General features: G+C 42.5%; 2 protein-coding genes across 2 annotated transcripts; both read right to left on the reverse strand.

The window, feature by feature from the left end:
- Positions 1-243: 243 nt before the first annotated feature.
- ftsj3 (FtsJ RNA 2'-O-methyltransferase 3) lies at positions 244-9,891 on the reverse strand. The gene is made up of 21 exons (XM_085448845.1): positions 9,726-9,891; positions 9,484-9,589; positions 8,720-8,766; positions 8,531-8,610; positions 8,292-8,391; positions 7,868-8,062; positions 7,626-7,741; positions 7,332-7,436; positions 7,115-7,215; positions 6,867-6,953; positions 6,633-6,779; positions 6,312-6,447; positions 5,989-6,182; positions 4,429-4,546; positions 4,219-4,300; positions 3,933-4,083; positions 3,668-3,765; positions 2,966-3,068; positions 1,150-1,333; positions 974-1,068; positions 244-882 (listed from the first exon to the last, which is right to left on the reverse strand). The coding sequence occupies exons 1-21, from the start codon at positions 9,790-9,792 to the stop codon at positions 624-626; spliced, it is 2,571 nt and encodes an 856-aa protein (XP_085304971.1). The 5' UTR covers positions 9,793-9,891; the 3' UTR covers positions 244-623.
- A 1,193-nt stretch (positions 9,892-11,084) lies between these two features.
- On the reverse strand, positions 11,085-15,219 carry plaat1 (phospholipase A and acyltransferase 1). Its single transcript, XM_085449137.1, has 4 exons — positions 15,166-15,219; positions 14,715-14,853; positions 11,787-12,055; positions 11,085-11,186 (listed from the first exon to the last, which is right to left on the reverse strand). Exons 1-4 carry the CDS (start codon positions 15,190-15,192, stop codon positions 11,085-11,087), a joined length of 537 nt encoding a protein of 178 aa, XP_085305263.1. The 5' UTR covers positions 15,193-15,219.
- Between the last annotated feature and the right edge of the window lie 999 nt (positions 15,220-16,218).

The raw sequence follows: 16,218 nt of genomic DNA on the forward strand, positions 1-16,218 counted from the left end.
TAGGTCACAGCAGCGTTAGTGTTTCTCCAGCATGACCGAGGACACTGAGCAGATGTTTCTGTGCAGGTCAGACTTCAGGAAGTACTCGCGCCTTTTTGAAATAGAAAAGACGTCATTCATCAGGTTGAGTTCGCTTCCTGCTTGGCCTGTGCAGTCTAAGACAGATGTTTTTGCACTTTTATAGCTGTGGCTGCATTAGACAAAGGATGAAATGTTTTTTTTGTAAAATGCTTGAACAACCAATCTGAACAAAAACTTTATTGCAAAGATTGGTATTTACACGAGACAAACATTTATCAATAAACTTTTACTGCATTTTACAGTTAAGCTGTTCAGTGAATCCTCTTCCTTCCAGGGGGTTCAAGGCAAATCAGCTACATCTTCACAGAGACGTATACATAAAACCTGGATGTCATATCTCCCAGACATGTCTGAGGTCTCCAGGGCTTTAAGAAATCCAGCAAAGGTTCCAAAACAGAGACTCATGTTTATTTTGTCTGTGATACAGGAGCCAAAACTGAACCATCGTAGTTCACCAAGCTCCACAAATGCTCAGTTATAACACGAGTCCAGGGAGTTGAATAATAATAATAATAACGACAAGCAGAAACTCAAATGCATTTTCATTTTCGCCCTTTACCACTCTTCACCCCTCCTTTGCCACCCTTAGCCTGTCGTCCCTTTCCGCGCTTTCCTTTGCCTCCTTTAGCACGTTGTTCTTTTCTCTGCATTCCCCGCAAATCTTTCTTCATGCGCCCGTCCACCACCTTGAAGACTCCTTTGACACCAGGAGGCCGTCTCACCTTCTTCCCAGCGCCCTTTTTGCTCACAACGTATGTTACTTCTCTCTTTTCTTTCCCCAAGCCGGCTTTCTTGTATATACTGAAAGAAACACAAACAGTATTGAAATTTTCTCCTGGGTAAAACAGCCAGTTAGTTTTGTCTTCACAGCCCCACAGATGTGACAACATACCTCTTCAGCTGAGCCATCTTCTCCCTCTCAGAGATGTCCACTGTGTTGACAACCGCTTCTGCTTTCTTCTTGGCCTGCTCCATTTTTTTCAACGTCTTGAAAAGAAACAGCGGAATTAATACATTCAGAAATACACCGATTACTTCGAAAAGCTCCTCGGGCTACAAGTGTTTTACCCTTCTCTTCTTCCTGGCCTTGGCCTCAGCAACTCGTTTGATTGGCCGAGCATTGATCTCCTTCCATTTTTGTTTGTATTCCTCCACCATCTCCTTGGTGACCGGCACCGGCCTCTTCCGGTGTTTCCGTTCATCATCGAGGAACCACTCCGGTACTTCCCACGGCTCGTCAGAGGTGGCGAACCTGAAACGGCATACACAAGGTGTTATTCGCGATCTTCACTTATTCCAGCAGGTTTAAGCCTTATTTGTCGAAAACAAATGTTAACCCGAGTATACGCATCGTTAGATGCAATCAGCAATCTGAAAGGCAGATTCTTTTCCATTAGTACCTATTGGGATTGACTCAGCAAAGTTTTAGGTCATAGTACCTGGTACCACTGCTCGACTGGGGTTCCAAGCAATCCGAGCAGATACTAAAATGTGACGCCGTCAGAGTGCGTGCCACCGATTAGCTGGTCAGTGGCGTCACTCGATGAGTCGCAAGAGCGTCTCCTTCCAAAAAATCAAAACTGCCCTTTTTGAAACCCGAAATGGCTACAACCCCCCCCCCCCCAAAAAAAAAAAAAACAAAACAACGCCATGGTCCCAGAGTCTGCCAAAAAGCCACAGATGGAGCACCAGGTATTAGGGCTGTGCCATTTGACCAAAATCTCCATATAACAATTTCTCATCCCGACAACAATATAAATCACAAAACGGTGCATTTTCTGTAAATTCTGTGAAACTCGGGCAACTCGACCTGCGTGAAGTGTGGGCATCGTGCACCTGGAGTCGAGTGTTTTAACCGATACATAAAACTGCATTTTTTTAGACATAAGTTGTAACGGCCGCCATTTTCTTCTTGAGTATTTATTACATGGCGTGCTGCAGGGAAAAGCCATGTTCTAACGTTTGAGCCTAAGGTTTATTTTGACCACCTGACGGCTCTTTTCTTCTCATCCATAAACCCTCTCCACACTCCTTCACGTGATTCTTGCGTAGGTGGTAGAAGAGAAAAACAAGATACTGCCGTATACGGGTTTTTTGTGACACCACGAAACAAACGATAGCGCGTAACATGAAGCGACAGATATTTTCCTGTCAACATCCGACATATTTCATCATATAGAACAGCCCTCCCAGGTGCATCAACACTTTGACATCCACCTTTGTTATAGCGTTCGTGTTGTATACTAATAAGGTCACAGAACGCTCAGCAGCATTATTAATAATAATAATAATAATACATTTTATTTGAAAGCGCCTTTCAAAACACTCAAGGTCACTGTACATAGTAGAATAAAAGCAACAAAAGCAAGAAGTTTACAGAATCATAAAAGCACAAGACATAAACAAATAAAATAGCAGAGTGGAGAGGTTATGTGGGATAAGCTACTTTGTGCAAGTGGGTTTTGAGTTTGGACTTAAAGAGAGAGAAGGAAGAGATGTTTCTTAAATCAGGAGGTCGGGAATTCCAGAGTCGTGGAGCAGAGCAGCTGAAAGCCCTGCTCCCCATGGTGGCAAGACGGGGGGGAAGGGACGGAGAGTGAAAGGGAAGAAGAAGATCTGAGACAACGAGATGGGGCGATGATCTTGATCAGGTCAGAGAGATATGGAGGAGAGAGATGATGAATAGCCTTAAATGTGTACAAGAGTATTTTGAAATTGATGCGATATTTGACCGGGAGCCAATGAAGCTGCTGCAGGACAGGAGTGATGTGGTGGACAGAAGAGGTCCTGGAGATGATACGGGCAGCAGAGTTCATCGCTATGATGACAACCACGGACATTTGCTAGTTCTGGATTGTAATGGAAAAAGATCCAAAGCACACACCTGTGGAAGGAGCTGTCCACCAGGTCCCTTGCCCTCTTCTTAGATGTAGCGATCTGAGTGCCGAGTGCCAGGCCTTCTGGACTCAGGATTCTAGCTTTCTTACCTAAAGAAACAGTCAGTCATCCAGAGTTACACACACACAGGCTAAAAACAGAATATAAGCTCTAAAGCATGAGATAGGACATAGACATATCAAATATTGCTGAGATGCAATGGTGCATGTTATTTAACTTAAGAGCACTTTTATTGGAAACCATGCGGGTTATTCAAATGAGTTTTCAACCCAGCTGTGGCAGCAGCAGTGCAATACTTCAAGTTACAAAAGAGTTGAGAGGTGCAACACCAAAATGGATGGGTGCCAGCACGCAGCACCATGCAACAGGGGGCGCTCACCAAGCATGAAAACTGACTGACTCTTCCTGAAGATGGCAGACTAAAGGTTCACCACTGAGTGCAAAGATGCACTGAGGAAGAGTTTCAGCACTCGAAAACTGACAAGCAAACAATTTAGAAGATCGGAGAATTATGTGCTGCCTGGCAAAAGCATAGTTTCTTTGTAGGGCTTCAAACGTAGGGCTTAAGATGAGCTCTGTCAATTGTTCTGGAGCCCAAATGTGCATAAATAAAGAAATGTCTATATGCGACATTTAGATGATGACGAGAAGTGTTTGGGGATGCTGACGACCTCACTGTCATACTCACTGGTACTTTCGACAGGAACAACCTGGAAGTCGTCGTCATCATCGACCTCTCCTGATACTCCACCAGCCCCCCGGGCCTGCTTCATTCTGGTAATCTCCCTAAAAGGAAACCGGTGAACATGTTACCTGTATATTAGCATTAATGTTAAGAACAGTTTTAAGAAATTGGAAATATTGCAGATTTCTTTTCAGTTACGCAATCAAACTAAGCTTATTAATTATGTAACACACTGGACTAAAGAGAGCCACACTTAATGTGCTTTTACGTTTCATCATCGCTGCTGTCATCCGAGTCACTGTCACTCTCCTCTGCAGCTTCCAGTGATGGTCCTGCCTTTTCCTCCTCTGGCAGAGCAGCTTCTTGCTGCTCCTCCTCCTCCTTTATGTCTTCCTCAGCTTTCCTCTTTTTGCCTTTTCCTAGAAGTAAGAATACATACAAGGATAGCTACTAGTCCCTCACAAACACAATTTCATTTAAAGCTGTGAAAAATAACATGTATGTGAACGTGTGAGTGTGAAGACATGAACACGAGGAGGAGAAACACTTCACACCTGACTGTTTAGTCCGGAGCCACTCGGTCTGTTTGAGCTCGCTCTCTGCGTCTCCTTCGAGGCCAATCTCAGAGAAGATGCCCTACGGGTACACAAAGCACGGTGAAAGATCAGAAATCAAGTAGGAAGCAGGTGCCACATCACACAGCGAACAGGTGCAGCAGAAGAATACCTGAGCTTTAGATGTTGTGTTACGAGTCAAACACATACCTTGCTGAACCACAGGTCGGCCTGACGCTCCATCTTCTCATCTTTTCCCTCTAGCTCCACCACCAAGCCACCATCCTGCTCTTCATCCTCCTCCTCCTCTTGGTTGGTAAACTTTACTCTGAAAACCACAGAAATGAATCGTGAACTTTGAGGTCTTCTAGAAAGGTTGGGCTTTCTTTCTGGTAAAATAAATAAATAAACAGACTTGAGCTTCCAGGGAAAAACAGTAAGCATCAAACTTGTGGAATGACAATAACAATTCTAGTAAATCAGTCTAGTTTGAGACCAACTCTGCTAAAAATAAATTTGTACTCACTGAACATGTATACTAGGGGTGGGTTTTAATAATCGATTCATCGATTAAAAGTGATTCTGGCTTGGATAACGTGATATCGATTCATTAAAATCCTGAATCGATTTTTTATATAAATGTATTTTGCCCAAAATTCCAGAATCTCAGGTGAAACGTCACAAATTTTGACAACCACCAAACATTTAAAACAGTAAATGAGAGCAGGAACACGGCTTCTGCACAAAGACGTAAACACAAAGCGTGGAGCCGCCAAAACATCAGAATCAGTGAGATGTCGTCTTTCTCACCGACGACACGGTCGGGGCTGAAAGCCGACAGCTCGCTGATTCTGATGTTTCGGCGGATCTGCGCTTTGTGTTTACGTCCTTTTTGCGCTGATTCTAAAGCTGTTAGTTTTATCTCTCTCCAAACAATATTGACTGAACCAGCAGCAAAAGAAGATCCAAACTAAGCTTCACATAAAGATCGTCATGAATTCACTGACTTTTGCTGTTTTGCTTCCACCAGGATAAAATCACACTTCATGCACAGCTCTCTCTCTCTCTCTTTTTCTCAGTGTACTTCAAGAACAGTTTCCCGTCTATCCCCGAAATCTGTTTTCTGCATTATTCGCTTGCTTGTTACGCACAAGTCTACCATTGTTCGCAGGCTGTCGGCCGATGTTTTTTTTCCTTTTACTTACTTCCGAAAAGAAAACCTAATTTCTGCCGTTCAACAGGCGTCTGAACAAATTTAAACTTTTTAAAATTATACAAAATGCAAAACGCTGTGTCTGTAATAAAACCGCTGTAACTTCAGAGGTAATGTTCATGTGTTGATTAATGGTTTTCTTTCGTTTCTGATGTACTGCAGAATATTTTTATAAAATCCAGGCCAGGAAAATCACCTTCATGTTTTTCTGTTTTATCTTCAGCTACTTTGACACAAAGGCCTCTGCTGTGATGCTCACACCTGTGATAAAGTCTGGAAAGTGTCAGCTTCCTTTAGATACAAAAATATGTAAATGTACTGATCTGAATTATAATATTTCTGACTGTCAAAATTTCCCAGATTTAAATCGAATTGAATCGAATCGATTCAGGACCTTGTGAATCGGAATAGAATCGATTCTAGAAATCAATGACGATACCCAGCCCTAATGTATACATGCTATTCAGTGCTTAACACCTTTCTAAAGAGAACTCCTACAGAGCCAGGCACCACATCACCAGTACCTCAGAGTGCTTTTGCTCTGAATGGCCTCTTACTTCTTTTTTGGTGCTTTCTTTTCCAGCTCCTTTTGTCGCCGTTCCACCTCTTCCAGATCCTCGTCATCCAAATCAGATGCCAGTGACATTTTATCTGCATCATCGCCATCTTCATCGGAGAGGTGAAAATCATCGTCTTCATCTACCAGAGTGTCCGCTGCCTTCATGTCCCCCTTTGATATGTCAACAAGCACCTGAGGGAGCGAGAAATTAACATGAAGCCGCTTCTCAGTGATAAAGCTCGTGGGACTTGAACTCTGTGGGAATCAGCGGTATTCTGATCTTGAGTTTGGTGCTTTTGGGAAGCAGCGTGTGACGTTTACCTTTTTCTTCTTGATGGAGACGAGAGAGAACAAGGACGAGTCCTCAGTGGAGGCGATGGACACACCCGGTAGATCCATCTTCAGCTCCACTCTCTCTCTCTGCTTCCGCTGCTCCTTCAGCAGTTTCCTCTTCTTCCTGCCAAATCAGCAAGAGACAGTTTCTTGGTTTGCCCCTACAACTGCATCCGTGGCAAAAGCTAAGAGGTGAAACTAAAAGTAAAGTGTTGCTTCTCTTTAAGGCAAGATGCACCTATCAAGACAAAGTAGGAAAGATGAGGAATTAATGTCACCGAAAACACAAAAAACTAAAGCGGTTCATACCGTTTGAGCTCAGCCACCTCCTCAGCTTTCAGCTCTGCCAGCTTTTTCACCATTTCTTCCTCCTCGTTGTCCTCACCCTCCTCCTCTTCATCCTCCTTCTTTCCTGCTTCTTCCTCTGAATTGCTCCCTTCTTCATCCGAGCTTAAGCTAAAAACAATGTAGAGATGATTTATGTGTGACACACTTTAACAAAGATTTAATATTTAAATTGCTTTTTCTTTTCTTTTTTTAAACCTGATCTCCTGGTCGAGCTGCTTAGCCTCGTCTTTCAGTTTCTTAGCTAGGTATCTCCTCAGCTTGGACCTCCAGTTCAGCAGCAGGCTGCAAACGTGAGAAAAGACATGCAAACACGGCCCGTGTTAACAACACTTCATGCTACAACACGTTCTCACACCATCTGATGTATGTGATGTGCAAGCACAGTAAAGTAGCAGCAGCTTACTAAAGCACAAACGTGGCGAGTGAGAGATGGAAAAGCTCACCGGAGTTCTTTGCGGCCCAGGACTTTGATGTCACGACAACACTCCTTTATTTCATTGCTGGTTGCTGAGTGAAACTCCAGATCAGGATTGTTGAAGGTGATCTGAATGAGACAGAGCAAGAAAAGCACGAGTTTTCTTCTTAGTTCTTATTCTTAACAGGACTGTCTCAAAGCCCCCCCCCCAAACACACACACACACACAAACAAAAAAAGCTCACCTCACTGGCTTTTCCCAGAAAGTCGACTGGGTTCTCGGCTTTCAGAAAATCGGTCACCGTGAAACTGTGGTAGAGCGTCAGATCTCCATCTGTATATCCCTCCGCCTGCAACAGAAGAAGAGCTGCTTCATCACTGATGGTTCATTTCTGGGCTCAAATGTGCCTTAAAGTAAGTCTTAAACCTTGTGACTGATAAATAAAACAAAGTGTTTAAAAGCTAAAACTTTTCATAACAGGCAATCACAGCCAGCTCTGACATGCTTATCGTGACCAAACACTTGTCAGTATACATGCCTTTGGCTTCTTTACAGGGATCAGCTCCTTCACAGTTTTGGCCTGCACCTCCACCTCTTTGAATGCATACTTGGGGTCAAAGAACTTGCTGTCGATTTTGTCCGGGGCAACAAAACCTGATGATGACGACAATGGGGGAGGTTTAGGTGAGGTTTAGTCAAGAACAAGGTCAAAATTAAGGTCATTATTTATTGTCTTCAAAAAGCGAATGAAATAATAAAGGTTGTGCTAATGACACCGACCCTGACAGATGACAAAGATCTCAGCAGACTCATTCCTGGATGCCTGCGGTTTGGTGGCCTGCACCTTCTTGAAGAACTGCTGGAAGATCCAAAGCAGAGGCTGGTAGTCTTTGGAGCGAAACACCTTGGTGACAAAGGTGCCTCCTTTGGTAAGAAACTCACAGGCCAACTTCAGAGCCATGAGAGTCAGGTGAGCTGTGGGTGAAAAAGGGAGGATTTCAAAATTAGATTTAAATACCAAATACTGTGGAAAATGGACATGAACTAGTTTAGGCACAACAGAGACACAAAATCAAAGAGTGGTAAGGATGTATCAAAAAAGAACCCCTTACAATCCTCTTCAACCAAATTAAATCATTTTGGACATATTGTGCGAATGCTGTTTTACTGCAGTCTGATCTCTAGACGTTTTGTCTCGACTCACCTTGGGAAAAGGCATCGTGCTGCCAGTTAGCGCCCACATTTGGGGCTCCATCGTTTAACACAACATCCACTTTCCAAGTCTGAAGCTCCTTTCTGAGAGACTGTACAACGGAAAGAGTGTCTCATCAGTTAAAACCATGTCACAAACATAGCGTTGGCTGTCCACATCTGTACTGTTGAAATATCATCTCTGATTTTATGTTTTTTCAGTGATGCTGTGAACAGCAGCAGCTTTCTCACCTGTCTGCATTTCTCAGTGGTGATGTCTTCTTGAAGTGTCACCACGTTGGGGATGGGTTTAATGGGGACCAAGTCAACACCTGAGAAGAAGAAACCACTCATATGGGGAAGTATTGTCACACACATTACAGCTGCTTTAGAAGCATAACAGAAACAGAGCCATTTATCATTGGAGAAATTTGCACTCACCGATTATCAGACTTGAAACAGGCATAAACTTAGACGCTACCTGCAACCTGGAAAAGGAGATTTTGAATTCAACTTTGATTATTTTGCATAGTACAAATCACTCATTTATCCGTTTTCGCTTCCGTCATGACGTATTGTACCGTAATGTCATTTCTGTAAAGCTCGTGCATTTTATCTTGTAATCACAGCAAAAGAAAGTCTGTGATTATAGTGAACCAGAGTCGTGCTCACCAGAGAGGAGGTCGAGGTTGGTAACACACGGTCCTAAGTTAATGCAACTTTACACAAACTGCAACTGTACAATCACCAGTCAGCTCCTCTTCCCTGACTTTCACCCCCTACTTTCTCCCCTCTCCCCCATACTGTCATTATATTAATGCTGCTATCCTGTATATATCGTACTTACTATTGTTTGAGTACTTGCGATTATTTTATTGTACTTTTTATATTTTACATTTATATTTATTATTTATCTTGCACCAAGGGAGTGGCACTCCAATTTCGTTGTACTCTGTACAATGACAATAAAGGCTATTCTATTCTATTCTAACACTTCTGTCAACGTGGTCGCTGTTTTCTCTTCTCTCTGTCCCTGACTCAGCTGCCACTTGTTATAACAAAGACCTTTGGTGATCGTTCAAATGTGACAGAAGCGAATGACCAAAGACTGCAAAGTGGTCAACTGGCCAGCTTCCCCCCAGAGGGGTTACTTCTTTTCCTTTTGTTACCACACACGACGGCATGTCTGGTGACGGGATGCTTACCACCCTCCAGGTGCAGCGCACAGATCCACCAGAGCTCGGGCTTTCTGCAGAAACTGGAACTTACGGTTAAGCTGGATCAGTTTGAAGGAGGAACGAGAGCGATAACCTAAAAATTACACAAAAGAGGAGATTTAAAAGATTGCCAGCAGTCTGCAACCCACACTTGATATCGATCGGAGCTTTAGCCTGCTAATGCTAATATCACGACAGTCTCGAGCTCGTGTTGTTTTCCGGTACTCTACCTGTTTCTTTGGCCAGGTGGTAGAATTTATCTTTCCGGGTCTTTCCGACCTTAAGTTTCTTCCCCATATTTGCTGCTTTACTTTTACGCCGGACCTTAACACACAGATATGTCACACACTCAAAACACCCCTCTGCCTATGAAAACAGCACGTGTACACGTGCCGGCGCAGGACTACGACGTCACACTTCTTCTTCTTCTTCGGATTTGTTTGTTAGTTTCGCGCATGTTTCGCCACCTGCTGTTAACAACACATTACTACGATATCTTAAATAAAATGCATTATTATTATTATTATTATTATTATTATTATTATTATTATTAATGCCGTTGCTGCTATAAATATATCCAGTTATATGGACAAGATTAGTACTAGACACACAAAAATAGCTCATGTTTATGAATTGCTATTGAGGGAGAAGGACTGTTCTTGTCATGCATACAGGCGATCGTGGCTCAAGAGTTGGGAGTTCGTCTTGCAATCAGAAGGTTGCCGGTTCGAGCCCCGACTCCGACAGTCTCGGTCGGTGTGTCCTTGGGCAAGACACTTCATCTGTTGCCCACTGGTGGTGGTCAAAGGGCGCCAGTGTCCGGCAGCCTCACCTCTGTCAGTGAGCCCCAGGGCAGCTGTGGCTACAATGTAGCTGCCATCACCTGTGGGTGGATGACTGGATGTAGTGTAAAGCACTTTGGGGTCCTTAGGGACTAAGTAAAGTGCTATACAAATACAGGCCATTTACCATGGCAGTCTGAGCAATGTAAAATAAGACTGTAATTAATTCATTCAACAACTCTCCATTACCCATTAATTGCTTTCATCTAATGGCATCACTCTTTACAGATCAAAAATTAATTAAGTGAAAATAACACACCATGCTTGGTTTGCTGAAATTACAGAAAACAGGGATCCACAGTATTTACTCTGGCCTATACTGGTGTCCGGCGTGCTTATAGTTTTTCAGTTACAAAGGTGATGATACATTTCTGTCCATCCATCTCTTTAGGAGCTAATCCCAGCTGCTATAGGGCAAGGAGCGGGGTACACCCTGGACAGGTCACCCATCTGTCGCAAAGAGACAGACAACTATTCACACCTACAGGCAATTTAGATTCACCAACCTAACCCCATCAAACTATGATTAATGCTCCATGGGTTAAAAAAAAATTTGGTCAAATAATTCACAACTCCTGCCTACAACAAAGACTGGATCAACAAACAACTGCGGCCATATTGTAATAGTATATGGGGTCTGTTAATAAACATAACATCATTTTTTAAATCTTTATCAATGTTTATTTTGTTATTTTTTATCACAGCCAAATGAATTTAGGGAAAACACTTTAGTGAAGACTACAGCTGTCAGAAAGGCCTGTTTCTGGACCGTGTGTTGATCAGTCCCAGGACAGAGAAGGCACTGGCTGCTGCCGTCACCAAACTGATGGCCCCAATGGCTCGTGAAGCCTGTGGAGACAAGAAGGAGGGGCAGGGCGTGGACTGCAAGTTAGAATAGGAGCAGCAGAGGCTGATTGATTTTATTGCATATTTACAATACAGCATGATTCCAAACTTAACAAGACTAACTCATTAGTCTGTAACTCAGATTTGTCTAACTTATAAGAGGAAGCAGGCAACAACACATTCATTTACAGTAAACCTTTTTTTCCCGTAAACTCTTTTGAGCTGATTATTTAATTCAAAGCTGATTTGTTGTGTAAAGATTAAGGCTTTGGCAGGATGTATTTGGCTCTTAAACATAGCTTTAAAGTAGATTTGGATGTCGTTGTTTTCAATACAGAACATGGTCATAATTAAAGCAATTATAAGATTATATGTGGGTGAAAAATAGAATTATAAATTATATTTTGGGACAAAGTATCATGTTTTCATTTTAGTGGTATAGTAGAGCCCTAGGATGGATAAATCCCTGATGTTAAGGTTCACTCTGATTTGCCACTTTGGTCAATGTTTTTAAATGTCTGACAATGTGAGACTATGACAGGGACAATGTTTTGGATTTATTAGTCGCTTTTAGTGACAGAAGCAGAACAAACAGTGAGAGACCTGCTCAGACACCCCCTCCCCGTAACGAAGAAGGGTAACGAAGTGCTCGCAGTTGCTCCCCAGCAAGTCATAAGAGACCTCCTGGCCAATGAGGACTTGTGCCCGCTGGATGATTTCACAGACAGGGAGGGGTGTGTGGTTGTGGTCATACTTGTTGTTGACACGGTAGGAATCACTTCCCACTACCTCCTTCAGTAGCTGCATGCGTACCACTGCCTTCCTGCTGAAGACAGACTTCACACTGGACATGGCGGCTGCCTGGCTCTCATCTGTGGGAAAGGAGGAGATGATTTAAATTGTCAAAGGGAAGAGAAGAAAGACTCTTCTGTAGGCTAAGGCTAATGACGCCAGACTTAAAGACCAGATATAAACACATTAGCACAATGAAGCTGGAGAATGAATGCTAACCTTTTTTCCACTCGATAAAAGTTAACGTGAGGGTTCCCGATGTTTAGAGACAAATGCAATCACAGGATGCTGTAAATGGACCAAACTTCAGTCAAGAGAACAACTGAGCTGTACGTTTTCATTTTTTTTTAAATCTCTCAGTCAGAACATACTCTATCATGTTTAGGTGGAAACTAGCGAGCTAACCTCCTGCTAACTTCAAACTCAGTTAAATTTCATAACTTCTGTTTTCATGGATGCCTGGATGTTAAACTGAATTGTTACACCTGGTAAAGCAGCAACGCTGATCATTTTATTAAGATGAAAGAATTTAGACAGTTTGTAACGCTCAGTTATACCGCAGTGTTCATTTGACTTTGGGACCTGAAGCGGAGTTTGGACCCAGAAACAGCTAATGCCATCAGACTAAAAGACCGGATAGAAATGGGGACGTTTTCAAGTATGAAACAGGGGGAGGGGATGCCAACATCTGCAGATAACAGGGGCCACACGCTTGTCAAAAAAGGGTAAAAACAAGTTTTGGTTAAAAGGGGGTGAAAATTGTGATATGTTATCCCAGCCCGTTTCACAGTGAATGCAGTTCACTATGAAAAAGGACATTTTTACAGGACTCTGGGTGTATTTGTGAAAAAGTAAGAACATCCTCTCTCTTTCCCTGGAAAATGCACATAATCATCAAAAAGTGTGAGCACCTCTATAAAGTTTCTGCAGTTTGCTGGCCTGGAGCATTCAGACGTGTGTAAACACGATCCTACAATATTCCCAGGAGTGCACATCATAGCCCCACGATGACCCAAGAGCTACATCTCAGACTAAAGGCTTCAGTTGGCATGTTGAATGTTAAAATTCATGACAGCTAGAAAAATACTGAACCAGTATGAATAGTTTGCCAAGATAAAGCCTCTTTTCTCTAAAAATGAGCACGACAGGAGAGTTTAGGTTTGCAAAGCTGCATCTGGAACAATGGCCCTCACTTACTAACAGTGCATACACAAAAATGTGTGCATGATTTATGGATACAAACATTTCATGCACAAATCAGTGATTTATCAGTATTTTCATACCTGAATTTGTTTACATGTTACATGTTACTAGTCACTGCACAGTGGCGTCAGAGTGGGTATTTCAGTTTAACAGGTCAACGAAGTTGTATTGTATTAATTTTTAACCTCCTTTCACTCTTCCTTCAATTATTTGATAAACGACGTCTCAGGAGTTATGAAGTGCCCAGACCTTAGTGAAATAAACAAAGCTAAAATTAATTTGAATTCAAATCAATTCAATTCAATAAAACTTTATTGATCCTGAAGGTTGACCCCGAAAGAAATTGGGTTAAGGCTGCCGACCTTTGCCAGCGCCATCTTACCCTCCGACCATACATACATTAGACAAACATCACATGGGGAAGACAGGTCAGAGAGGTATAACAATGGAAAATGCACAACATGAGGAAAGACAAGGAGAAAAAATAACTCCCCCCAGACTGAGCTCCAACAGGAAGATCAGTTTGAGAACAGAAAAAAACACCTCAGCACATGAATCATCACATCTCACAACATAAAGACATGAGCTTCGAAGGCGTTTGGAGGGGGTGGGGGGTGAGTGTAGGTCTGTGTCAGTGTACATGCGTGTGTGTGCGTTTTCCATGTTCAACCGAGAGAAAGTGTCCCTTCACCCGGTTATGCAAAAGTCAACAATCTTCGATCAGCGCGGATGGCCTTGAAGGAAGGTTGTTGTTCCAGTCAGCTTCAACCTTGGCAGGCCTTCAGCTGGTGCCAGTGGGATGGCCGTATGAGTGAAGATGGTGAATGTTTAGGTTTAGTGAGAACAACTGCATCCAATTTTACAATTGGTCTAATGTCCGTCACTGGTCACCAATTCTCTCAATTCCCGTTGTTCTTCTCCAAGATCATATCCATATTGAGTTCAAAACACAGTCTGAGTACTCACAGCCCTGCCCATCGTCTATCATGCCGGCCAGCCTTGTGGGATTTTGAACAGCTGTAGCCGCTTCTTGTACTTCGATAAGCCAGGTCTGAGCCAGCTCCAATCAGCCAGAACTCTGTTATCGTGGTTCCGAATTGGTAGATGTCGTTCATTGTCCTCCATCGAGAGTGTCGCCAGACAAACGATGCAACCGACCATCGAGTATCCGGCAGCAAATGTCTCCGCAGGACAATCGGGCTCTCCCAAGCCCAGGAAGGTGTCAATTCCGCTACGGGACCAGTTGATCAAATCCATAATTCTTTCGGTTTTAGAGAAGAAGACTGAGAAACTCTTTGAGGGTTAGAAAGCGAGACTATACAAAAGACATGAGAAGCCAAGCAGGAAAGATAAGGGAGAGGGAGAAGAATGCGACCGCCTCCGTCAAGAGCCAAGAGAGAACTATTCTCTAATTTAATTAAGCATCAGGATGTAGTTTGTAATGTGAGCCTTTTAACCTCAGTCTAAAACATGACAGGTTTATGTCAGATTTGTGAGGATAGCCGCAAGTTTTACGTTAGAAACTCTTTTACTGACCAACAGGAGTTAAGTTGATGATGTAACCATCTCCCAGGTAGAGAGCCCAATGCTGATAGGCTGGTCTGAAAATCTCAATGAGGTCACCAGGCTGGGGGTCACCGGAGAGGGCAGGAAGGTCCAGCTCATTAGAGGCCATCTACACAGAGAGCCACAGAGAGACATACATGCTTAAAAGGACATTTAAATAACAAAAATAACAGAAATATTTAGTTGATAGAATATTTGTCATTTTAGAAAATGTGAAATCTGTAACACACTTGCAAAATGTGAAGCCTTTCTCACTAGATTTGAGAAATCTTATCGCTGCTACATGCTTACAGATTATATAATTATTATTGATAAGGAAAACTGCTGCTAGAGTGACCGCTCACTCATATGTGTATCCCTCTCTGCTGTCATTCAATCCCCAAAACACACATGGCTAATGCACATTATCCAGCAAACTTACATTAGAGTTTTGTAGTTGTTTATCCATCCCACATCATGCTTCCACAAATTCTAAGAAGAGAGGAAGAACAGAGAGAAAATCCTTTCAATTCAGCTGATAAATACAAACTGCTTTTGCACCAATAGATGGAGAAATTCCACTTTCCTTTCCTAGTCTGATAAGATTCGAAAGGGAAAATAACAAAATTCCCAGAGCAAGAAAATGCTAGATAAAACACAATGTAAAGGTCACCCATACATACACGCACGCACAATACACACCAGCTCGCACAGACAATACGCACATGAGCTCTTGTTTCACCTGTGCTGCCACAATAGCAGCAGCACAAAAGGGAAGCTGACAGAAAATAGTTTGAGCACAGGTTATTTCACACAGGAAAAAAATATTTCACCTGTCATTTCATGTCTTTAATTCCCTCTCTCTCTTATTTTTCTTTCCTGGACGATAATGATTACAGTGTGAATATTTCCCAAGGTCAGAGTTTAATGTTGAATAAAATTTCACTTGGATGGCATGAAATCAATATCTGCCTGGGAGAGCAGCTGCTATATCCATCTCATTATTAATGTATGTATGTATTAAGACACGTTGAAAATAAGTGTCCATACATTATTCACCAAATCAAAACCGCATCAGCATCTGAGAGCTGCCACAAATACAGAAACATACATGTATAAAGTCATGTGACAGAAGTATATTGTAATAACTAAATCGAGGTTACAGACCAAATAGGCAACACTGAGCAAACATTTTAAAGAGAAAAGGCGTCCAAGAGTAGTACTTACTCAAACACCAGCAGCTTTTTCTTCCTCACCATTTTAATTCCCCATCATAAATTCACACAAAACCATAAAGAAATTCAAGAGAAGAGAAAAAAAGAGGTTCGAACACGAGTTCCTGAGAGGATGAGCAGATTTTGAATATCTCAAAACAAAACGAGAGGCTGGAGGTCCTGGTGGAGGTATTTCACTGTCCGCTGTGCTGACTGATAGCAGTTTGTCCCAGCTGTCAAAGTGACACACACATATAAACACGCACACACAGGCATTTCCT

The sequence above is a fragment of the Copadichromis virginalis genome, linkage group LG23 (genome assembly GCF_057382275.1).
Source record: "Copadichromis virginalis isolate Kocher_CV1m ecotype Utaka linkage group LG23, C_Virginalis_male_GT1.1, whole genome shotgun sequence".
Lineage (NCBI taxonomy): Eukaryota > Metazoa > Chordata > Actinopteri > Cichliformes > Cichlidae > Copadichromis > Copadichromis virginalis.